The sequence below is a fragment of the Hippoglossus hippoglossus genome, chromosome 1 (assembly GCF_009819705.1).
Source record: "Hippoglossus hippoglossus isolate fHipHip1 chromosome 1, fHipHip1.pri, whole genome shotgun sequence".
NCBI classification, from domain to species: domain Eukaryota; kingdom Metazoa; phylum Chordata; class Actinopteri; order Pleuronectiformes; family Pleuronectidae; genus Hippoglossus; species Hippoglossus hippoglossus.
Genome location: NC_047151.1, coordinates 17,792,239 through 17,817,682, shown reverse-complemented (window position 1 = coordinate 17,817,682; position 25,444 = coordinate 17,792,239). Strand labels below are relative to the sequence as shown.

Sequence of the window (25,444 nt, the reverse complement as noted above, 5' to 3'; positions counted from 1 at the left end):
AAAAGATGCTGGAAGAGTGCCTGACGCCATCTGTCAAGCATGGTGGAGGTAATGTGATGGTCTGGGGCTGCTTTGGTGCTGGTAAAGTGGGAGATTTGTACAAGGTAAAAGGGATTTTAAATAAGGAAGGCTATCACTCCGTTTTGCAACGCCATGCCATACCCTGTGGACAGCGCTTGATTGGAGCCAATTTCCTCCTACAACAGGACAATGACCCAAAGCACACCTCCACATTATGCAAGAACTATTTAGGGAAGAAGCAGGCAGCTGGTATGCTGTCTGTAATGGAGTGGCCAGCGCAGTCACCAGATCTCAACCCCATTGAGCTGTTGTGGGAGCAGCTTGACCGTATGGTACGCAAGAAGTGCCCATCAAGCCAATCCAACTTGTGGGAGGTGCTTCAGGAAGCGTGGGGTGAAATTTCTACAGATTACCTCAACAAATTAACAGCTAGAATGCCAAAGGTCTGCAATGCTGTAATTGCTGCAAATGGAGCATTCTTTGACGAAAGCAAAGTTTGAAGAACAAAATTAATATTTCAAATAAAAATCATTATTTCTAACCTTGTCAATGTCTTGACTATATTTTCTATTCATTTTGCAACTCATTTGATAAATAAAAGTGTGAGTTTTCATGGAAAACACGAAATTGTCTGGGTGACCCCAAACTTTTGAACGGTAGTGTATGGGATCTGTTACATGTAAGATATGTACATATATGTGATCTGTTACATGTATGATATGTAGATATGTGATCTGTCACATGTATGATATGTACATATGTGACCTGTTACATGTATGATATGTAAATATGTGACCTGTTACATATATGATATGTACATATGTGACCTGTTACATGTATGATATGTACATATGGGACCATTTAGCAGCCCGATTAGAGCGCGTCGTCCGTCAGATGGAGCGGTTTATCGAGCACCGACACCGCCCACCTCGGCGAGTTTCGGTGTACGCCGGCTTCAAAAACAAAGAGGATTGTGTTTTTAATGGACGCTGCGTGATGATGTCACCAAGAAGGGCGCTTTAGTTTGACGTTTTGTCATGCCTCGTCCAATCAGAGACCACTATATTGTCGGCATCTATGGTAGACACTAGGAGGGCTGTAAATAATAATAATAATAATAACAATAACAATAACAATAATAAGCACAACATATTTTATAAAATATGTAGCCTGTAATAAAACCATTAGGATGGAAATAATACTGACCTTTATTAAAAACAGTAAAAAACAGTACAAATAAAACTGACTATTATCAGTTTGTTGTTATGTCCAAAGGCACCAACCACACCAAGGCAATTTCCTGTATATGTAAATATACTTGGCAATAAAAAGAATTCTGATTCTGATTCTGATCAAGAACAGTAAAATTAAAACTGACTATTATTAAGATCATCAGTAAAAATAAAACTCGATAATAAGACTCGTGAGAAAATCATCGTCTTCTCTAATGTGGCTCAAAAGGCAGGACTCCGTTAAAGTGGTCACCCATAATAATAATAAGAGCAATACATTTTAATGAACCCATATACGAATATGACCAGATTAGATTATATTAGATCCGATTGGATCAGATTAGATTATACCTCGTAAAAATAAGCATGATTGCTAATTCTCAAAGTTTCTGTACATGAATCATATACATGACTATTTATCAAACATTAAAAACCTCATGGTGGGTTCTGGTCCCTCTGTATTCACCGTATACTTTTACTCTGTTGGCCCTGAACAATAAACGGGTATAAAGTGCCGTATGGGGAGGGGGTATGTTGGTGTGTTGTGGTCTGGTGAAGCTCCACGCTGACTTCCATCGATCCGCCTCGGTTTGTCCTCACTCCTCGTCCCACGGTTGTAGGAGCGATGACGCTGCCTGGTCAGCGTCTCCTCAGCCGATGAGAGAATCGGATGAATCTCCTGCTGTCACCATGAATCTGACGGTTCTGGATCTCGCGGTGAGAGTCGCGCTTCTGGCCGCGATCTGCGGCTCCAGCAGCGTGCCTTCATTCATCCTGCCCTTCACCGACTGCGTCCGGAGCCGCGGGAAGGACGGCTTCTACCGGGGGGCGATAGACGTCACCGAGTCCGGCAGCCGGTGCATGAACTGGACCGAAGTGGCCGGCTTCAGGGAGCGCTACCCGGGTAAAGGGATCGGAGAGCACAACCACTGCCGCAACCCGGACGGCAGGATCCGACCCTGGTGCTTTTTCAGGAACCAAAGAGGCAGAGTGGACTGGGGTTACTGCGACTGTAAACAAGGTAAACACCCAGGCCCGTGTACCACACATGCAATGTTGGGTTTTACAAGGAGCCATCATCATTCCATCTGCAGAAAATATTATAAACTAGACTGCATGTGGTCTGTTTACAATGAAGTGATCACCAGGGTGTACAGGCTTATTAAAATCTATACTTTGATATTAAAATATTTGTACACAACATCATCTGTAAGTGTCAAATGTACAGTCTTTTATTGACAATATGAAAACATGGAGTCAAAGTGGGACCCACATCCCTGATGGAAAGGGGTACAGGGCAGAGGGAGAGGTGAAAGGAGCAGAGTGTGGGATTTTTATCTGGCACAAGACAGTATCTGGGACAGTATTTATAGTCTTGACTGTGTGTTGGCACGTCATGGGTAGCAGATACATTGAATTGACATTTATTGATCCACATATGTAAGATATTAAGAAAACAAGACATGCATTCAAGGGGTGGTGTCCAGATTCTGCATCTTTCTTTGTAGAAAAGATAAAAAGGGAATATCTCTTTGAAGCAAGTTCAGTTATGACAACATGAGACAGGTAGCCACACGTGTGTGTGTGTGTGTGTGTAGTGCATGGGCATGCAACCTGACTGTCTCTGTTGCCCTTCAGATAGATACACAGCATAAACTAGGCTCATAACCAGAGGCGATCGAGCCTTTACAGTAGCCGCCCCAAACTTGTGGAACAGCTTTCCACTCCATATTAGATCTGCCCCTCTCTCTAGCACACTTCATTGTTAAATGAATTTCTCTTTGGCCTTCTATTCTTTTCTATTCTTTTATCTTATTTTATTTTTACTATTGGTATTTTGATGTAGTGCATGTTGCTGTCTTCTTGTTGTACCTTTTACTTTGTGAAGCACTTTGGTCCACCAAGTTGTTTTAAATGTATACTGTGTAAATAAAATTGACAATGACATACACGGAAATCCATGAGATTATCCCGGCAATAATCAAACACAAGCATACACGGGTCACCAAGTGTCTGTAATCACATCTTTCATATAAAAACGTCAGCCTAATTACCTTGGTTTGGGAAAAATAAACTAGAATGGCTCTCAGTAGAGCACATACCTCCACGAAGGAAACAGTCACCTTATAAACAGGAAATTCTGGATCTGCCCTCTGATCTGGATCAGCACGAAAAAAAGGTCATGGGTTCAACCCGACCCGTAGCACATCCCTCCACCAAGTTCTGTGGTAATCCGTCCAGTTGTGTTTATGCATTCCTGCTTACAATTGAAGCAACAAACAAACAAATCAACAAACAAAAGGACAGGGGTCAAAACATAACCTCTTTGGTGGAGGTAATCAAAGTATTCGAATCAATGATAGAATCACTTGTGTATCACTTGTGTTATTTTACACCCCCCCCCCCCTAACCCTTTCTCCATCCTGTAGGCTCTGCGCGTCTGCAAGGAGGCCGCACCAAGCTCGATGGCAGGGTGGAAGTCTATCTGGGGGGAGTGTGGGGGTCGGTCTGCAGCGATGACTGGGGGGACAAAGACGCTGCAGTCGTCTGCAGACAGCTGGGCAAGGGGTGAGAGAGCACACATGCACACACACACACACATGTGCCACAACATACACAAGTTGCCGCTCTCTATAACATATGTATTCAGACGCAGGTGCAAGTACGATCCACATCCAGCGTATAGATTGTCAACGTGAAGCTGCCTCAGACAGATGGCGAGAATGCAATGGAAATTTGTCAGGGAATGTGAGAAAGTTTCACAACGCAACTGACGCACACATTCATTCATTCATTCCCTTGTCTTCACTGTCTTTGTAGTTTCCTTGAGTGACCCTTGCATTCCAACCCCCAATTCCCCGGAGGTATTTAAATACCTTTGGTGCTCAGCTATTTACCTTGTTACCAGCTCTCTTTTTCTGTCTGCCCCTCTCTCTGTCTCTCTCACACACACACACACACACACACACACACATACACACACACACACACACACACACACACACACACACACACACACACACACACACACACACACACACACACACACACACACACACACACACATACAAGTAACTGTGGTCATGAGATTCTGTCGTGCCACAGCAGCCACTGATTTGCTGCGTCTCAAAGTGTGTATGAGCTGGGGTGTGCGTTTGAGAGAGCGTTGCGATTTCCCTGGAGAACAGAGACCGTCTGTGCACTTACACATGTTGACACAAGCACCAGTGCTGGCACGCACACTGACATGAACGCACGCCTGTTTGTGCATATTCACACAGGAGTCAATGAAACGCCACAGTGGGAAGGAAAGAGGGCAAATGTCAGCCATATGTCAGCTGGAATCGCTGGTGATGACTTTCACGTGGCCGGTTATTAGAAGCTGTTGCGTGTAAAACCGCTGACCATATTGACCCTGGAATGGCAGATCCTGAGCACACAGATGCCTCAAGGTTACTGTGACCAGGCCAATATCTTTGCTCTGAGATGAGCGGCTCCAGCTCGCTTGCAGGATTTACCTTTGATGATATGAAAAGTGCAGAGCAACAGTAATTAATAATTGCTTTTAAGGATCTTAACAGCTCTTATCAGATGAGTCTGGTCTTGCTGTTCGATGTCAAGAAAATATTTCAAATGAATAAAAGTAAGTTGTTTGCTTAATGATGCCGTGGCAGGATCTCAGGTCGTGGACGTGCAGTTGCCCTGTTTCGTCCGAACATGGCCAAACTCCACTGGAGGGCGGTCCATTGTGAGGGGGCGGAGCCAGACCTGCTTCAGTGTCCTAAGACCACCTGGAATGGAGGAGAGTGCTCTATGGCTGCAGCGGTTACCTGCACCCAACAGCAAGGTATAGGGCCACCTATTTGAGAAATATTGTCTGTGACGGGTGGATAAATGTTTGCATGAATCTACTGAAATCTAATGACTGTTTAAACTGTGCAATTCTACAACCCATACCAGTCTTTTATTTTAAAAGCATTTTTTAAAAGCCTGCATAGATTCTTTAATTAGATAACTAGTACATGTGCGTATTATTACTGGTTTGTGTTTCACCAGAGGTGACACTCCCTATAAGGTTGCTGGGAGGTCGATCAGGGTCGGAGGGCACGGTTGAGGTCTTCCACGCAGGGCAGTGGGGCTCCATATGTGACGACCAATGGGACGACAGTGATGCTGAGGTCGTGTGTCGACAGCTGGGACTGAGGTGAAGGGGAACCCGCATGCATACCCGGATATGAATGATTATGTCCATAATAATTCCAACCAATAATCAGCATAACGGAAATGTATTTGTGAGTATGAGCAAGTGAGGAAAAAGCGTGAGAGAACGACAGAGTAGGACGCTGAGATGCGTCACTGTGGGTGTTTAGCTGTCTGTCTCTCTTTTCTCTCCGTCTCCAAAAGTATGACAAGTATTCTTTCCATTCAGACACACAGAGAGAGGAGCGAGCACTAAAGAACATCTGGAGGTCCCATAGTGAATCAGGCTTATTGTTCCTGCTCTGATTCTAGCACCACAGAGATATGAATATTAAGCAACACTGCACTATGCAAGGGTTCATGTAGGCATTTTTGTTGTGTGCCAACGTGGTGTTGGTGTTGCAATGTTTGCATAAGCACAGATGGTTATTGTGAGCAATTTTGCAGTGGTAGATTTGACTGTTGGTTTTGTGCAATCAGTTTAAAAATAAAACAAATTCACACTGCATTCTGTAACCAAGAGATAGTCATCAAAGCCTTTGTCTCCTCTCTGTCTTTGCAGCGGTGCAGCGAGGGCATGGGGCCAGGCACATTTTGGGAAGGGTTCGGGCCGTGTGTGGCTGGACGAGGTGCGTTGCACAGGCAATGAGCTCTCGCTGGAGCAGTGTCCAAAAAGCGCTTGGGGGGAACACAACTGTCTGCACGCTGAGGATGCAGGAGTATCCTGCAACCCTCTTCTAGGTAGGCCAACACGTCTCAGCATTAACAATGCATATTCACAAAGTCATGCAAACATATTTTACATACAGCGATATGGAAGGCCCCTCCACAAACACAGGCTTAGCTGATATAATAATAATGGTTACATTTATGTTATCTGGTGCTGGAATTGCCACTTTTTGCATGTTGGCCCAAAAGGAATGTGTTACAAATGTACGTGTAGTTATAGATGTAGTATGTGACCGTTTCTCCTACAAGTCAAAATGTCTGCTTTGAGAGGGGTATGGAAAAGTGCTTTCAAGAGATAAAAAAAAGAAGGATGAAAACGGCACCTTCCCCAACAATCGCTTAATCCTGGAGCCAGTGAGGCGCTGGAGGGCAGCTTTTAGAATATCACGTCGTACCGAAGTGACCAGGCCTGGAAATATGGGGCTCAAACATTGCTCAGCCTGAGCTCACAACGTGGGACAGGTTTTGTGTAACTTCAGCACACACAGGAGTCAAGGGGACTGATGTGTAAAGGCAGTCTTAAGTACTGAACCCTTGCTACAGAAACTGGCTTCTCAGAATCCCCCTGGAGTTTTTTTTTAACATGACTGCCACAAGGAATTAAAGAATTAGTAATGTTTTTTTCCAGACTTATTGCAAATCAGTTAAAACTAGAATGTCGCTCAGTAGCCGAGGCCGAACAGTCCCCTTAAATTCAATCAAGCTGCACCAAATGTTCAGCAAGACCCATGCATTATTCTCTAGAAAATCGAGGAGAACATTCTATTGCTCAATGTTGAAGAAAATGAAAATGAAAAGAACCTCTTGCATCTGGGTTCTTTCTTCGTCCATGTCCCATCCTTCTGCCAAGTTTCGTTATTCTTCTGATGGAAACAAACCAAACATTGGAGGAATGGATAGGGGTGAAACCTTCTTGTGGGAAAACTTGTTTTAGAATAAGATAATATCTGTCTGTCTGTCTATCTTGATCTCCAGATGGTAGCATTAGGCTGGTCGGGGGTACAGGGAGCCACGAGGGACGTTTAGAAGTCTTCTACGGTGGACAGTGGGGGACAGTGTGTGATGACGGCTGGACAGACTCAAACGCACAAGTAGTCTGTCGACAACTTGGTTACAGGTAACACAAAGCACCAGACCAGCGCATATTCGGGACACATTTCTTAGCATTTGTGTGTGAACGTGTGGGTGGGCCTTTCTCCCCATACAGGTTAGGCGAGACGCTGCCCTCTGAAGGACTAGACATCACCCCAGTCCCACGCTTTGGGGTTGGGTCAGGTCCAATTCTTTTGGATGATGTGAGCTGCACAGGGAAAGAACCCAGTCTGTTGCTGTGCAACAAGAGGGAGTGGCTCCGTCATGACTGCACACACCATGAAGATGTTAATATCGCCTGCAGCCCTGAGCGCAATGGAGAGAGTCTTCCTACGAGTAAGACAGAATCTTATCTTACTGTAAGACGCACTTAAAAGGTTAAAGGTAACATGGGATCTGAAGACGGGTGAAGCAGACTCTATGCAGCATTTCAAATACTGCTTCTCTATGTGATTACATACATGTTAAACTGTAGATGGTCACCGTGCTGGGAATTTGAAAGACAAAGTGATTACCATAGTGCTAGTTTGTTTGTCAATGTGATGTCCACGTGGGTGTGTTTGGATATGAAAGGAGGGAGGTTTACAAGTTAACATACATGTGTGGACAATCTGGACTAAATCTCTCTGCCCAAAGTTTAGGGAAATTAGTTGTAGCTCAGGCATTTACCTTAGTAAAGAGTATAGGTGTTTTGTAGTTAGAGTCAGTCATGGCACATATTCAATATTCAGTATCATGTGCAATATTTCAATTGATTTCAATATCATGTGTAATACTTGATTAATTTCAGTTTCAATAGCACCAATACTTGCTCATGGTGTCTCTTTCGACAGTCTTGATGAACAAGTGGAATCAGCAATGCTCGACATGATTACTAAAATGCTCTTTATTCCTGTTTGAGAGATTTGATTACTTTAGAATAACCAGCTTCTCTCAGGATCCAGCAGGATTCTGCATAAAACCCACAACTTAAACATCTTAACACCGGTTACACCACACGTCAGAGGGCAGAGCATACTTTGATGTTGATTTTTAATCACTTCTATAGCACATATGGGACCAGTTTCAGACCACTAATGAGCCTTTAAAGCCACATTAGCAGAGGTCCACCTGGCATCCCCTTCCTCTTAGACCTGAAGGTGAGGAGTAAAAACTATCAGGGTTCACATCTGGGCCCCTCCACTGTGAAATGACTGGCTGGATTATATCAGGCAAACTTATTCTACATCTCGTGCAAAATCTCTCTTAATAACACTTAATATAAAACCTACTAATACTGTAATTATTCATATTTTGCTCTACCTTATATTTCCGATGGTCCTTTCTATTATTATTATTATTATTGTTATTTTTTATTATTATTATTATTTGATATCAATGCTATAGATGTATATATGCAATTTATAATAATCATAATTATACATTTTATATAATACTACTAATAATAATGATTATATGATTATGTATTATATAGTTATAGTTATTATTAATAAAGTTATTGTTATTATTATACCTGTGTTTAGGCTGATAGGCAGTCTGCAATATGTAACTTTTTCTTTTTGTAAAGAACGTGATTAGAATTTGATATCAATGGTATATATGTACTGTATATATTCAATTTATAGTAGTAATAACAATTATAATATTATTATCAGTAACATTATTTGAATTAAATGTCAGTGACTGAGAAGAAGCCCAACCTTGTATTTGGAGCACAGAGGCATGTGAGGAACAAGTAATCACATGATGAAGTCCCTTCACTTCATAAAACCAGTTAATGGTAATATGAGCTGATCTGAAATCTCTTTTAATTACATCTTGGAAAAGCCTTCTCCAAGAGGCCGATAAAGGAGGATAACGAAAGTCACGCTAACTCCAAAAGGCACAGCTGTCGTTTACATTCTCCTGCCTTAATAACGGGGACACTTTTAAAGTCATCATGACTATATGGACCTTCGTCCCCGCTCATGAATACCACACACCAGTGGGCTGACCTGTTGGCACACCATCACATAACACATGACTGGTGTTACTTTAAAACTGCACTTTTATAGGACGAGACTGGGGGTCAGTGGTGTGACTGCTTGCTGAAATAGACAGGAAGTGTTAAATGCTAGCGCCATTAATCAGGCTTATGTCTTACAGCCTCCAGACGCTAATAAAGATGTGTAAGGACAGAGCTGGACAGTACCAGTTCAGCTTAGATTTCACTTACTGCACAAGTGTGCTCATTTCTCGCCGACTGCTCTAATTTAGAAAATATGAGTTTTGCGATGTCAGGTTCTCATTTCCTAAGTAATGTACGTTGAATATATGTGACTGTTTTGAGCACAGACTTCAGATTGAAATAGCTGTTTCATTTGTTTGGTTTAGGTAGATTATATTGTTTGGCAAAAGCCGCAGGGACACACACTCGCCCCACAAACACCCACCAAAGAATTATGTCATTACAACGAAGCATTTGTGCATGTGTGTATTTGTGTTTGAGGGTTGTGGGTGTGTAAATCCCCCCTAACATGCCACAGGCAGATTGTGTTGTTTTTGGAAAAGGAGAAAAAGCAGATAAGCCATGGCTATGCTTTGAACTTTGCTTGTGTTTCTAAGTGAGGGGACAAAGATGAGTGTTCCTCAACATAGAAGTAAACACAACCACAATTAAGTCCACTTACATTAATCATCCCTTCTGACAATTCTTAGGTCACCAAAGAAAATGTCTAAATGTGGCCCCGTCAACATAAGCCACAGAGAAGGACTTCAGGATTCACCGAATACCACTGATTTAATTGAGGAATCCTGCTTTCAAAATAATGGTGAAATGTTGCACCTAAAAACAGCAATAACGAGTTACCAGAGAGTAACTGGAATGGCACTCAGTCGAGCACATACCTCCACCAACAGTCCCCTAATGAAACCACAATAGATCCAGATGTTTATTTGGATCTGCACCAAATTAAACGTACTCAATGATATCAGTGCCCTTTTTTCATCAAGAGCCATCAATTATTCTCAGAGAAAAAAAAAAAAAATGTTGAAAAATGCCCTCTCTCACATGTTGAAGAAGGTTAACATTTTTTTTTTAAATAAACCTGGATCCACTCCCTGATTCAGATCAATTTCATCTGTTCTTTCTTGGTACATGTCCCATCCTTCCACCAAGTTTTATGGAAATCTGTTCAGTTGTTGTGTAATCTTGCGCACAAATGAAAAAAAACTAGCAAACACCTAGGCAGAGGTAAAAAAATGTAACGTCAAATAAATGTTGTAACTCTCGAGATCTTTCTGTGTTTTTAGCTGCTGAAGAAAGCTGATTCAAAGGCAAATAAATACTGATTGACCTGGTACTTGGCAAGGGTGTAAACTGATCCAGAGACTGTTCACACATGGAAAAGACATTAGGATCCACTTAAACAAGATTACTGTGTGTGTGTGTGTGTGTGTGTGTGTGTGTGTGTGTGTGTGTGTGTGTGTGTGTGTGTGTGTGTGTGTGTGTGTGTGTGTGTGTGTGTGTGTGTGTGTGTGTGTGTGTGTGTGTGTGTGTGTGTGTGTGTGTGTGTGTGTGTGTTTAAATGCCTGGGCATGAAATGATGATGGATTGTTTAAACCTAAAGCTCAGACTGATTTGATCAACAGTGGGAGCTGAACGCCATTAGAGAGTGAGCGAGAAAGACCGAGAACAGGAGTTTGTTAAAAGCTGGGCCAGTGAAAAAACAACGATATTTTATAGTGATAGGAGCCTCACAATTTCCCTTCAAGGACATACAATGGGTTACATGCATGAAAACAGACGGGCGTTGCGGCCACTTCATACTGTATGTCGCAAATATGAGTGCATATGCCCCATTCAATAGACAGGTTGGCCTGGAGGATCAGGTTTGTTTGAGAATGTGTAAAGTGCCTTGGCCTGCGAGACTCCTAGACGTCTGGTAACTGCTATCTACTTTATGTGTGTGTGTGTTCCTCAGATGTCCCGGTGAGGCTTGTGGGAGGAGAGAGCCCGAGAGAAGGCCGGGTGGAGCTCTACCTGTCTGGTCAATGGGGGACTGTGTGTGACGATGGATGGACTGATCGTGATGCGGAGGTCGTGTGCCGACAGTTGGGCTACAGGTATGTAAGTGTGTGCATTTGTGTGGGAGTGGCCTCTTTGACAGACTCGCACTCCTGGGTAACATGAACAGGAATGCACCAGATGAAAGATCTTCAAAGTTGTCTGCAGTATGTTGTTCTGGATGACAGATGCATTGTAGAGCTGCAAATATTTATTATCTACATTTTTAGACGACTAAAGCTGACAACAGAAATCTTAAAAACCCGACTAATTTTGAAATCAGGTTGCGTCGCGCATTAGAGGAGAATCTTCGCAGATATTCTCCACTCTGATCTCAAACATGCACACACTACAGGATTTGAAAATGAAGGCACATCACACACTACAGGATATTATTAAGATCATGGGTCCAGAGGGATTGACGCACGGTCTCACGTCACCTCTTTGTTCTGATCTCAGGAGGAAGATGGTGCAAACAAAACAAACACGACAGAGACTTGCTCTATCAGAGCAATCAGCGACTGTATTTTCCAGTTTCCAAACTTGAAATAATATGCCGTCAATTAGACAGGGACCAAACAGGTTTTACTACTAATAATACTAATAATGAGACGTAATAAGTTTACTTTATATCAAATTACACAAAGCAGGAAATGAAACACTTTTCATTCTGCTGTAATTCAAAACCACATTCTGCCATTGTTGACCTGAAATACAATATTCTTATGCTATTTTACCAAATGATACTCTAATTAGAAACCACATAGATCAAAATACTCGATAAGACACCGTCTACCAACTAATGTTGAATTTAGTTGATCTTGTAACAGACAAAACACTGAGACAATACATTGATTTGGCTTAAACATAGTTCCACTTTCTTTTTCCGTTGGCCTGTAGCCATCCAACTTCATATCGCAGATTGTTATTGACCTTTTAAAGGCCGCTATGTCCAATAGGGACTTCTCCCCAGCTCTTCTCTTTGTCTGCACAGTTGTGATCGGTCTTAGACGACACGTTGTACGGGCCTCTCATTTTTGGAAAGCCTTTCCTCACTCAGCTCAACTCAGCTTTGCACCGCACGGTGTTTTGTAATCGTCCTTTCATAAGCTCGACTACATACTACTGAGGTAATCATCCCCAATTTAAATCCTAAATATCAAACATGTTTGATAATTATCAGGGCTATGCTTCTGCGGCCAGTCTCTAAGAATAGCTCTGTAACCCCTCACACTAACAGATAATCTGAGCTGAACATCGGTCCAGACGAGGTTCCAGACTAGATTTACCTCGGATTCTCAGGGGGAACCCAATTGAGGTTAAATCGGCCTGAAATTCCTGTGGTCTGAGCCGGGCTTTAGAAGATTGAAATGACTTTATGTTGTCCCACCGACAGTCATAACCTATACTCAGTTCACTGTCATGGAAGGCTGCTGATATTCAGGTTTGCAGTCTGCTACACACCCTTCCTTTCTCATATCCTTGTCAACACGTCAGGATGTTGAAATAGAGGTGAAATGACGGAGTTGAAAAGGCCTGTGACAGTTCAATGTGATCACTCAATACAATACATTCACTTTTAAGTGGATCCAGACTTCAAACTCTATTCACAAGATCAATCACCATTTCTCAGACTTGGCATCTGTCTTACACCCCCCCCCCCCCCCCTTTACTCCGTCTGTTTTTCATCCTTCCATCTTCACAGTCCTTCTCTGTTTCCACTTTACACACCATTGCACACGTCTATGGTTTCAGGCTAATATACGGTGGAAAAGCTCCGGTTTGCCTCGAATCTTTTAAAATAGCAATGTTTGATTAATAAATCTTGAACAATCCAGTTCACTTAAGTTTTTGAGCACGTCTTGGTGTGCAGCCAAATATTTTCTATTAAGGGTTTGAGCTGTGCCTTTCCTGCAGTGCCAACATAAACATCCAGTTAAAGGGCAGGCCGATTGTGTCAAAGCAACATTCACAGTGACAGACATGTCGTGGTGAAACAAAACTACCTCATCTCATTCTCTCTCTGTCCAATTATCATTTCCTCCGAGACGCTGTCCTGTTTTCCATAACAACGGCCACGAGACGGCGAGGGAAAACCGTACCGTAACAAACTGTCTTCATTCCCCTTCTCATCACTCCTCAGCAAGGGAAACTCATCCCGTACTCGCCCAATTTTCTGTGACACATCTGTGTGCAGATGAAAGCCACATCTGGAGAGCATAAGCGTGAGAGAGACAGAGAGAAGCGAAGCGTGATGGAGGCGTGGAAAAGCCGTGTTAGGGTCATCGTTCTGTCTCGCTCAGGGTGTGGTGAAAGGTCATTACATACACAGTAGGTCTCCAAGGGTTGGAGGTTGCTCTGGTGATAAGAAAGAAAAAATTAAATATATATATATATATATATATATATATATACATGCACACACACACACACACACACACACATATTGACTTAAATAGAGGTTTACTCTAACCTTAACATGTCTTTACCTTACAATTTAATGTTTTACGTTATGGTGATTAGCTTTTGGTTCCCACAATGAAAACAAGATCCCATAATATGACTGTGTAAATAGATTTAAGTCACTACAGCCTGAGTAATGCCTGAACTACACACACACACACACACACACACACACACACACACACACACACACACACACACACACACACACGAAGGACCCACGTGAATATGGACTCTCTCACAAATACACACCGAAACCTGCAGTGAGCGCCACAGCACAGCATAGAAAAACAACACAAAAACACAACAGGTAAACGATGTAAAGCTAGTGGACAAAAACAGCCGTAACAAATGTTTTCTGAATATTGAATAACAGTACGATTGTTTCATACATCTTCTAGGTGCTTCAGTTAAAGTTATCACTTTTTTATGACATCTTGAAAACAAAGTTTTTTGTCTTCATCACCTGAGATTTAAGTTATGTCAGCATCACTGCACCATGAGCGAAGTTAAGTAGAGCCTGTAATGTTGGCTCACTTGTGTCTCTGTGTTACAGTCAATTTAACTTGGAAGTTTGCCCAACAGGCACTTGTGCCTACAGCTCTACATTCCCTCAACATTTTTTAATCTGATCCAACAACAAAAATGTTAAAACATTATTCAGAGCTTAAAGGAACATGTTTGGCTTTGATATCTGACTTAAGCTGTTCGTAACCGGAAAAGATTGTGTTGCGTTTTTGGTCTGATGTACAATAACTGTATTGCCACAGAACCACGCAGCCTGGAGGTGTGTGTGCATGCTTAGCACCGCACAGGGAGACACGGATACAACACAAGATGTCTGAATAAGAGACATGAGGTTCCCAGTGGATGAGTAGTAGATACGAGACCCGTGACCCACCAAACCTCGGGGACGCAACATGAGATCCTCGCTCTCAGTTATCCATCAATCTTAATTAAAATCACACTTACAACATACAGAGGCACACAGACACGACCACAGCCGACATGTGTGTGTGTGTGTTAGCTGTTTGCTAATGAAAGTCAGGGGTGAGATAGTGATATGAATACTGTTGCTGTCAGATTGTAACAGGGGCTTTGACCTGGTTTGCCTCACAGCCTGAGAATGTCAAAACATAACATCGGCACTCATATATGATCACTGCCTATATCTTAATGACCAAACACATCTTTATGACCAAACACATAAGCTCATAAACTAAACAGAAGCCTTATGTAAACCCTGTATTCACAATATAAATACCAGAGATTACATCAATTATCTATGTCTTCTCTATATGTCATCTCATGTGTCTTTACCTTCCTTTTCAAGGGTTAATGAGACAAGAATGGTCACACCCAACTAAGTACTACTCACATCACAAAAATGTATGCATGTCATGTGTCACTGTTTCAAGATGTTGGCTTCAGCTATGAAAAGTAATTTGCTGCATGTAAACCATACTACAAGATAGTGACTTCTGAATCTCTCTCTCTCTCTCTCTCTCTCTCTCTCTCTCTCTCACACACACACACACACACACACACACACACACACACACACACACACACACACACACACACACACAGTCATGACATGACTTCAGATTTCTAAGACTTTGAACCTTTACCCTAACCTACAATTAAACATTAAAACTTGTCTCCACCCTAAAATGGAATGATTTAGGCTGTGGGGACTTGTCCACATATTGTGACTGTGATTCCCCCACAACATGAGTACTACCTGCATAATCTCACACACACACTGAGTAGTTCAATATTTATATTCAACATGTTGCAACTCAACAAAATGATTAAATAATTAGTGCTGTCGACTACCAGTGTAATAACAGCCTGAAATTATCAATTGTACTCTGACTACACTAAGTCTCATGGAATTTTAGATTACATGGTAGATCATTGTAGCCTGAATAGTCAGCATCAATTATAACACCTAGTTAAACATGTTGTTCTTTTGGTTATGTGTCATAATGTGCTTACAAAAAAACGATAATAAACTATTAACCTCATGAGTCATAGCCTTCACATTCAAAAGCTTCTAACAAACACAGACACCATTGCTCTAATGTTGGCTTTTCTCCAAAGATTTCTAGTATATTTAAAAGTTCTGTATAAACTATATTTAACTTTTTCCCCTTTTTATTTGTTGTTTATATCTGTGCTTAAACTATATGTTGTTGCTCTTGTGCTAGTTACTATGCTGCCTAACTGATAACCCATGCTTTTATTGTGAATCACTTACATTACATGCACACTGAATAACATGCTGACTCGCTTACTTTTCCTCAGTTTGTTTTATTTTCAGGTGCAATATGAACATAACAGTTTTAGAACTTTTGAAGGACAGTGGTAATAACGTGTGCGTCTGTCCTGTGTCTGTCTGTCTGTCCTCCAGCGGCATGGCAAAGGCCCGAGTCATGGCGTACTTCGGCGAAGGGACGGGGCCCATCCACGTTGACAATGTGAAGTGCGGCGGCGAGGAGCGCTCGTTAGCAGACTGCATCAAACAGGCGCCCGGCACGCACAACTGTCGCCACAGTGAGGACGCTGGGGTCATCTGTGACTACGGTGAAACACAGGCCGGCTACAAAGAGGTCAAAGGTCAGTCAGTTAGTCAGGAGTTTATCCCATGTGTTTATGTTGCTCTGAAAAAGAAGACACAATGGATGAGCAAACTGTAATGTGTTTAGCAAACAGTTCCAGTATGTTATATACACTGAGAAATTAATGAGAAACTAATTACAAAAGGAAAAGTCAAGAGGTACCACTTTGAGAGGGAAGCAGGGGCGACTTCAGTGTGTGTGTGTGTATCCAGATGGTAAAATGTTAAGAGCTATGTTATTGCTTCACTCCGTCTGTCACACATCAGGACAGGCTCATACAGCCCTATCTGTTACCAGCACATATGCTATTACTACCATTTCTCATGTGCACATACAGTGAAAAGTAAAACCAGTGCGCACACGATCTGTTATATATTTAGTTTTCTTTATTCTAGGCTCACATGCAGTAGTAGAATTGATTACGTTTTCGATCAGTCTAAATATTTAATAAAAGCAGCCTCTGAGTCCAAGTGTATGGTTTAGCGATCATCACCCTCCCACACACACGCTCTCATATACACACCCAATGGTTTCCCTTGTGTCTCTGTCAGATCCTGTCAACTCAATTTGCGGTCTGCGGCTCGTACACACTCGCCAGCGCCGGATCATAGGAGGAGAAAACTCTCTGAGGTACGCCAGAGGGGGACAGGAGGGATTAATAACAGCACAGAGAGAAAGGCTGCCAGAGACACATACAGTAAAGAATATTGGACGCATTTTCAACTCCACAAGTTTCAGATGGAAAACAGCTGATCTGAAGCTACAAGTGAAGAAATATTCAATTTGTCTGTACATGCATGCAAATATTCCTTGCCTTCTCTTCTCGTGTGTGTGTGTGTGTAGATGGGGACCTCTAGATTTACATTTCTTTCAACAAGCCCATAAAGTAACTCAGATAGATACACAGAACTTTAATGTCCTCCAAAATATCTCATGAATCATATCTGGATAAAATACACCCATTGCAGAGTCTGAGTAGGAGCCTTTTGCTTTTGTTAAGATGTGTGGGTTCGGTGTTTACATTTTTTGTGCTCTTTTGTTTGTGTGTGTGTGTGTGTGTGTGTGTGTGTGTGTGTGTGTGTGTGTGTGTGTGTGGGGGGGGGGGGGGGTAGGGGTGGCTGGCCATGGCAGGCTGCGATTCGTTTGCGAGGCTCTCGAGGAGATGGGAGGTTGGTGTGTGGAGCCACGCTCATCGACTCCTGCTGGGTGCTGACCTCGGCTCACTGCTTCAAGAGGTCAAACACACGCACACACACACATCACCTTGTTAAATAGTGTGTTTGGACTCGTCTGTATTTATTGACATGAGGTTGTGTGTATATTTTGCATACATTTGCTGGCCCGCTTATGCAAAAATGATGTTTTAACTCAACTGCACAACTTCCTCATTGTCAGACTTGAAAATACAGAGGAAAATCAGAGGCCGGAGAACCTCAGCAGAGCAGCAATCAGTGGTGGTTTAGTTGTGGTGCAGGTGGCAGGGAAGCAGCCAGAGTTACTTCATCCCAACTACATCTGGTCTGAGGGGCCTCCGCATGGCGTCACCAACTTGCAATCCATCACCTAATTCATACAGCAGAGAAAGCAGCAGTAAAACTCCATGCAGCAAAAGAGAAAATTAAAACAACGCAGAGCAAATTTGTAAACCACTGAGAAATTGAGGGTTTTGCACAAACCAGAGCATCTGCATTTGATACTTGAGCAGTACATTCAAGGTTGTCAGACTCAATTTTGTGGGCTCATAACTTTTTGTTATGTTCCCAACTATTAGTGCCAGTGTTTGGGTTCGGTAGGAAAAGCAGAACTCTGTGCAGACCCTGCAGCTCCATCGCTATAAATCATGATGTTTCCACATCATTCATAAAACCCTCTCCAGTACCATTTCTTCAACCAGTCACAGGCTTTCCCACTTTTCCTGCTTATAAAATAACTTCTAGTCTGCGAAGTGACTTCCCCATTGTCTCCACATCGAAAGCACACAAACTATGCTGCTAATTCAAAGCATTTGGCATTCTGCATTCCAGACGTTTAGGGCTGATTAATGGAAACAGTTCACCACCAGTGTCATAACTAGAATGGCAACAATGATAATAATTATGATAATAGTAATAAATCATAACAACTTGTTCTTTGGGTTAGGAGTCATACGCTCATAAACTAAACAGAAGCCTTATGTAAACCCTGTATTCACAATATAAATACCAGAGATTACATCAATTATCTATGTCTTCTCTATATGTCATCTCATGTGTCTTTACCTTCCTTTTCAAGGGTTAATGAGACAAGAATGGTCACACCCAACTAAGTACTACTCACATCACAAAAATGTATGCATGTCCTGTGTCACTGTTTCAAGATGTTGGCTTCAGCTATGACAAGTAATTTGCTGCATGTAAACCATACTACAAGATAGTGACTTCTGAATCTCTCTCTCTCTCTCTCACGCACGCACGCACGCACGCACGCACGCACGGAAACTAACAGTTATAAAATGATCTCTTAAACGTCCATTACTTGTTAGTAGGTGAATAATAACTGACCCAAGGTCAGTGATCACATGTTGTCACATATTAAACCTATTTATACCGTGTGGTTTTACAGCTGGGGCCTTTCCAGCAGTAACATAACTCCAGCAGATTTTTAAACGCTTTTAGCAACAATAATGTGTGAACAGTCACATTCACTATCTGTTCTAATTGGGAGATGATAAGTTAAGCACAGGATTAAGCCTGTTCTTTTCGTATCTATCTTCATAAGCTTTGTGATTTAGTGCCAAAACACGTGCTGTGTTTAAGTGTGGCTGGTACGTAGATGGCTGGTCAGCAGCGTCTCCGCTCTGCCAGGAACGCCGTGGCATTCCCGGGTCAGGAGATCTTTCCGGAAACACTCCACCAGTTGTAACCGGACACAAGAGAATTGGCTCGACAGCGAGGCCTCCTTCTCTCACTCTTCTCTTCTCACCCGCTCTATTTCCAAAAGGCCCAAATATGTCCAACCAGTAAACAGAACTCACAAAAAACACTTCCTCATGTTAACCTGTGAGTCATAGAAGCACATAAACACACAGATGCAATGACAGATTAATTATAATCATTCCTGCTGATACTCATTCTCTGTCATACTCCTACTCATTCGTTTAGCCCCTGAAAGTGTGGAATTTGGTGCTGTAAGAGCAACTATGCAGCCTGCGTGTGTGTAGTTAAATATTTATGTTGGTTTGATATTTTCTTATATCATCCAGGTTTGTAGTTTTAGTTTTATACAGTTAAAATATATTTTGTATAGTGTGTCTGCTATATTCAATTATATTCTGTTTTGGGCGCTTTTTTGCGGCTTTCTTGCGTGTGTGACATTGGGTTCTCACAACGGGGCGGGGTCTATATGTTGGACATGAGTCAAACGCAAGAAACACCCCGCAGACATAATACAAGTGGCCATTGTAATGTGGAACCAAATGGAACGGCCACTACAGGTGCGGATCCAGATGTGTTGAGCATTGGCGGAGGTATGCACTCCAAAACTAGAAAAGTGTTTCACACGCATCAAGAGGAGATTTAAAAGATAAAGCCTCGTGATTACTTAAAGAGAAAGTAAGAAAGTTTTGGGTAAGCTTTGGTAAACAGGTGACCCCATGTAACCCATGCAAAAGGATCTCAAGACTTTTCTCACAAGAATAACACCATGAAGCCTGAAACATATTCCACTACTACAGGCATCTGGTACAGATTTGATGGCTGTGCGCTCGGTGTCACATGCTTGTGCTCGTCCAACTCTAGATGAAGTATTGCTGAGGTAACCCCTGCAGGAGCTCGTAATTTTATTGTTCATGTTGCAGCAGTGGGGGAGCGCTCTTGCACACACGCCCTCTGTCTCCGATGGTCTCCCTCAACTCAACGCTTCATTTCTCTCTGCAGATATGGAAACAGCACCAAGCAGTATAAAGTCAGAGTGGGCGACTACCACTCCCTCGTCCCGGAGGAATACGAAGAGGAGTACGGTGTCGATCAAATCGTCCTCCACCCAAGCTACCACTCGCATAGCAACGATAACGACCTGGCCTTGGTGCGTCTGTCGCCGGGGGCCGTGGGTCAGTTGCCCGGAGAATGTGTGTCATTCAGCCGTCATGTCCTTCCCGCCTGTCTGCCCATGAGGAAAGAGAGAGCGCTCAAACAAGCCAGCAACTGTCACATTACCGGCTGGGGTGACACAGGTGAGGATATGTTGTTATACCTGGCACTCAGAACAAAGATTAAGATCTTACGGATAACATCCAAACTAGATTAAACTACTGTAGGGTAGGGCCAAGCAAAACTCTAAGACCTACGTTATGACAGATGCACTTACTGATAAGGGGAAAACACAAAGCTATAAATATCCTAAAACCTCATTTCACACTGGGAGTAAACTGTGATGAGAAACCACTCATGACAATTAAATTATATTATATTTTGGACACTTCTTCCTCATGCACCCTCACAACAGCCTCCTTTGTATAGAGGAGAAATTACTGGCATGATTCGTTCATGAGAAAACTAAACTGACATGGACAGGTGAAGACAATACAAACACTTATAAAACTTGTGACGGGAACCCAAGATGAAATATGTGAAACTAATCCGGCCGAGGCAGCTCATCACAAAGGTGGCTAAAAAAAGACAAGAGCTAAATCCACCATGGATGCACAAAGGCATTTCAAAATAAAACTGAATAAATGTAGAAGTACTTTTTTTAAATTAAAATATATAACGAGACAATTGATTTAAAAAGGCTTTACAACTCAAAGTCACTGTCTAGTGGTGTGAGGCCTTCATACTTACCATCTTGAAATAAAGGGAAAAGCAGAAAAACAATGACTTAAACTGACATTTATAGCATTGATTTGTCTATTTATCTATTGACTATTCACAGTTTTTAACCAACCAAACAACCGACCTGCAGACTCGGGAAGTCCATACAATTTTTTTTTTTTTTTCAAATAAGAGATATACAATTTCACCTTCTTTTATTAGAAATATTTTGTCAAAACAAACTTTAAAGCAGTGTAACAATAAATAATGCAGAAGAACAGTATGGTAATAAAATGAAAGAGTTATACAACCTATTTGTCATATAGTTAGGAATGCTATGGTGATTGTAGCACATTGTTTTGTCCGTGTGACTGACAACACATTTAAATCTGTTCGTGATCTTTATGTCGATCATGAAGGACTACAAAAGGCCACGTTTAACACGCATCTAAAAACGTACTCTCTCTAATCTGTTTGTGTGACTGGGACAGTTTGTTTTTGATTGCTGTGATGACAACAGTCTATTTACACAGTGTGTGATTGTTTAGCAGCACTTGGCTGTTAAACCTGAGACTAAATGTCTGCTCTGCACAGCTGCTTGCACATGGCTATATGCCACCCTGATATCAAACGCACACATTTCACACATACATTACACTATGAAGCCACCACGGATAGTGAATCATGCTGTGTGGTCACGGTGACAGTTGGGGGGGAAAATACCCCCCCACCACCACCACAATAAACGTTTAGCTTACTGCAGCAATTCTCTCCAGCTTGGTTGTGCTTTCCAACTAAAACAATTGTAGGTTCACAAGTGGAAGCACCATGGATCACGCTCTTGTCACTACTGATTAGCGGTTTTAACCTCTGCAGACATTTCGGGCCACAGGGTGAAACTCAACTCATGTGTGTCAGAGGAAGCAAACAGCTGTCTACACCGTTCACAGGCCAATAACAGAGTTAGCTCCGACCAGGTCTGAATGAAGGGACATATATTTTTTATAAAAAGAGACAGAGTGATACCATGTTTAAAGGATGACCCTTTACATTGTTCAATATAGTGGTACCTCTAATGATACACTTTACAAAGTTTACAAAGCCCTTCATAGACATGAAAATACATTACAATGGATGGAAATATAAAGCCATTTTACTACCTGTCATGCTGGAATTTCGACCTCTTTAAACTGTTTCCCCTTCTCCATACATCTTGGAAGTACAGTGAGTGAACTTGTGCCACAAACCTCTGCTCTACATCTTTCCTGGAATGTGAGGAAACCTGCCTCTTTTGAACTCTGCCAGAAACCTTGAAATTAATTTAGCTCTAAATTAAACTGCTTTTACCTGAAAGAAGTGAGACATCTGCCAGAATGGGATAATTTTGCTCAAGTCAACAGCAGCCTGCTGCTCGCTGGCAAAGCAAGGTAAAGCGTCCATGTGGAATGCTGCGAGTTTCATATCCAAAATCAATGATCCCGGCTAGCAGCGCTGCCATGTTGTGCATTTGGAGCCAGAGCCTGTGCAGTAAAGATCGTAGTGTGAAGCCTCTGTATCGACGTCGCACCCATACAATCAATTGCAAGTCAGTCTCAGCTGTCAATCATGATGTCTCACCCCATTTTAATAGCAAATAACTAATTAAAACCAAACTTGCTCGAAAAATGAACAGGAGTTTTAAAATGACAGAAACCATCTTTGAGAAAAATGTAACATCTACTTTGACTTTTTTATTTCGTCTATGTCCCATCCACTATCATGGAGGAGGCAGAATTTATGACCTATATTGTAGCCAGGTGGCGATACTCTGGCTTCACTTTTGATGAGCCCTCATGTCGGCCATTCTTACGGTCTTTGTGTCAGGTGATGATCTTGTGACTGATGTCTGCATAGAATTTCCTGGGTATTTATTTGGAAGTTCAGTCAGACAACTTGCATTCAACATTTATTGCAGCAGGATAACAGGTTTAGTGTTTGGCATCTAGGCTCCAACTTAATCACTACCCCATATGATTACACAGGAATGATGGGAGTGATGAGCAAATACTTGTAACCCCCCCCCCCCGTTGGAGCCTACAGGTGGATGCTGGGGTGGTGGAGGGGCTGAAGCAACTGGTAGCAGCAGTGCGATGAAAGGGGATGATGGGAAATTTCTCTCTGCTTAAATAGACCACCTGATGAGGTGGGTGTGTATTATAGATGGCTGTGGAGAGTGAGGTATGTCACATGATGTATGTCACATGATTGGAGCAGCGCAGCTCGAGTTGGCTGCCTGAACTAGGTCGCCGGCGTCGCTCCATTTGTGGAAACAACCAACCCAAACTTAACTATTCATTCTAAAAGTCAGAAGAAGAATAAAACAAGTTTTTAGGCTTGAACCCTCCCTCTAGTCTTCACTTTCAGAGTCTGACCTTAACACGTACAGACAAAAATGCTCACACACACACACACACACACACACTCTTCCAACTTTCCAGTTTTAACTTCAACCTCTCTATCTCTCTCAGGCCGGTCATACTCCAAGACCCTGCAGCAGGCCCCGCTCTCAGTGCTTCCCCGCCGCCACTGCCAGCAGCATTTCCACGGCGCTTTCACGAGCCGCATGCTCTGTGCCGGCAGCATCCAGGCGGAGAGGCGTGTGGACAGTTGCCGTGGCGATAGCGGAGGTCCACTGGTGTGTGAGCGTCCAGGAGGGGGCTGGGTAGTTTACGGCGTCACGTCCTGGGGTCACGCCTGCCGGACACAACAGTCCCCCGGCGTCTACACCAAAGTCTCTTCATTCAGCTCCTGGATACGCAAGGTGATTCGACGTGATGAGAAAAAGCGTTGAACAGGGAACTGTTGACCCCTTGATCAGAGAGAGTGACTCTATTGATCAGGTGACAGCAGATTGGACAATATCTTACATGATGTTATAACCTGATAATCCAATGATGTAAGTTATAACCTGACTTTCAAATGCAGAGCACAACGCTGGACTTCTCCGCCGCTTTTCAAATGTTTTTCAGAGGAGGAAGATCTTCCCCCTCATCTACGTCATTAGCACTTATTTTACTAATTTGAATATTCTCATGGGCTGCAGGTATTTTTTGATGATTTCAAACCTCATTTCAAGAATTTGCCATAACTTAATATCATGTGTGATGTTTTCTGTGACATTGCATACCACACTGTCATGCATTTTTGTTTCTAGGAATCATTTCTTGCTTTTGTTGTAATTTATGATATTATTATTATGAAAAGGGACCACGTACAAATACAAACAAGCATGCATACAAAGTAAGCAATGGCATGGTATGAATTTGCAGACTTGCACGAAGAACTCTCATTAGGTACTTAACGCATGTTGTTCGGTGCTTTTGTTTCAAGCACAACAGTCATATTGACATCACAAGTGAATTATGTCTTTAAACTTCAAGTCACTCTGGTTATGAAAAGTTTCTCCGTCGGACTTTTTGTTTTTTGTGTAAAAGGCAGATTGCTGGTCTTGGTAATTACTCAGGCATTTCTAATTTATATTCAGTCAGTATTTGTCCTTGTGTCTCCAACAGTATTTCTGAGTGTTGATTTGTCATATTGACACTGTCATTTCATGTTCTTTAGTCTTGGTGGGATGGTGACGTGTTGTCGTGGTTTTTGACTGCACTGAAGGAAGACAATCTGGTACACTTGAAAACAAACACTACACTGCCTTCTCTTTTGGTGTTTACTGACTCTGTTATGTTTTAATACTGTAACATTTCTTCATAAAATAAGATTTTGTAGAAAAACTGGTGTGTCTACTAATACTTGAGTCACATCCTCTTGCTGTAAACTGTTAGTGTATAAACTCAAAGTGGTTACGTTTCCGTCATTCACACAGACATTTGAAGTTGACAGCAGTTTGAACAACAGACTTCTTTTAGCCTTTACTGCAAACTGTTAAAGTGAGCACCACCGTGTCAGACAATGCGTACGCACACACACTCGCACACTGTCTCACTGGTATGTCACACAGTGACAACAGGAAAGGCAGCCAATCTCCTGAGAACTGGGACCAACTACTACAATGAGAAGCTGCATGAAATCTTGGAAAAAACGTACATTACCTTTAAAGTACATTCTCCTGGGATTTGATATTTTGTATGCGTTTAAAAAAAAAATTGTTGAATAGTTATCATACATGTTTGTTTCAAATGAGATCATGTTATGTATTTGTGGTACAGTTTATATCCTCATAGGACAAATAAATATATAAATATATTTGTATAT

General features: G+C 42.2%; 1 protein-coding gene across 1 annotated transcript; it reads left to right on the top strand.

Moving 5' to 3' along the window:
• Positions 1–1,736: 1,736 nt before the first annotated feature.
• prss12 (serine protease 12) lies at positions 1,737–24,340 on the top strand. The gene is made up of 13 exons (XM_034594409.1): positions 1,737–2,274; positions 3,683–3,821; positions 4,928–5,100; positions 5,310–5,457; positions 6,016–6,194; positions 7,158–7,299; positions 7,390–7,610; positions 11,237–11,378; positions 16,199–16,404; positions 16,958–17,036; positions 17,519–17,641; positions 20,321–20,616; positions 23,701–24,340. Exons 1-13 carry the CDS (start codon positions 1,785–1,787, stop codon positions 24,021–24,023), a joined length of 2,661 nt encoding a protein of 886 aa, XP_034450300.1. The 5' UTR covers positions 1,737–1,784; the 3' UTR covers positions 24,024–24,340.
• The last annotated feature ends 1,104 nt before the right edge of the window (positions 24,341–25,444 follow it).

Bases quoted from the DNA above. Each gene is read 5' to 3' on its own strand.
- prss12 (XM_034594409.1), top strand. From the start codon at position 1,785: ATGTTGGTGTGTTGTGGTCTGGTGAAGCTCCACGCTGACTTCCATCGA. The intron at 6,195-7,157 runs GTAGGCCAACAC...CTTGATCTCCAG, and splicing joins ATCCTGCAACCCTCTTCTAG to ATGGTAGCATTAGGCTGGTC. The intron at 7,611-11,236 runs GTAAGACAGAAT...TGTGTTCCTCAG, and splicing joins TGGAGAGAGTCTTCCTACGA to ATGTCCCGGTGAGGCTTGTG.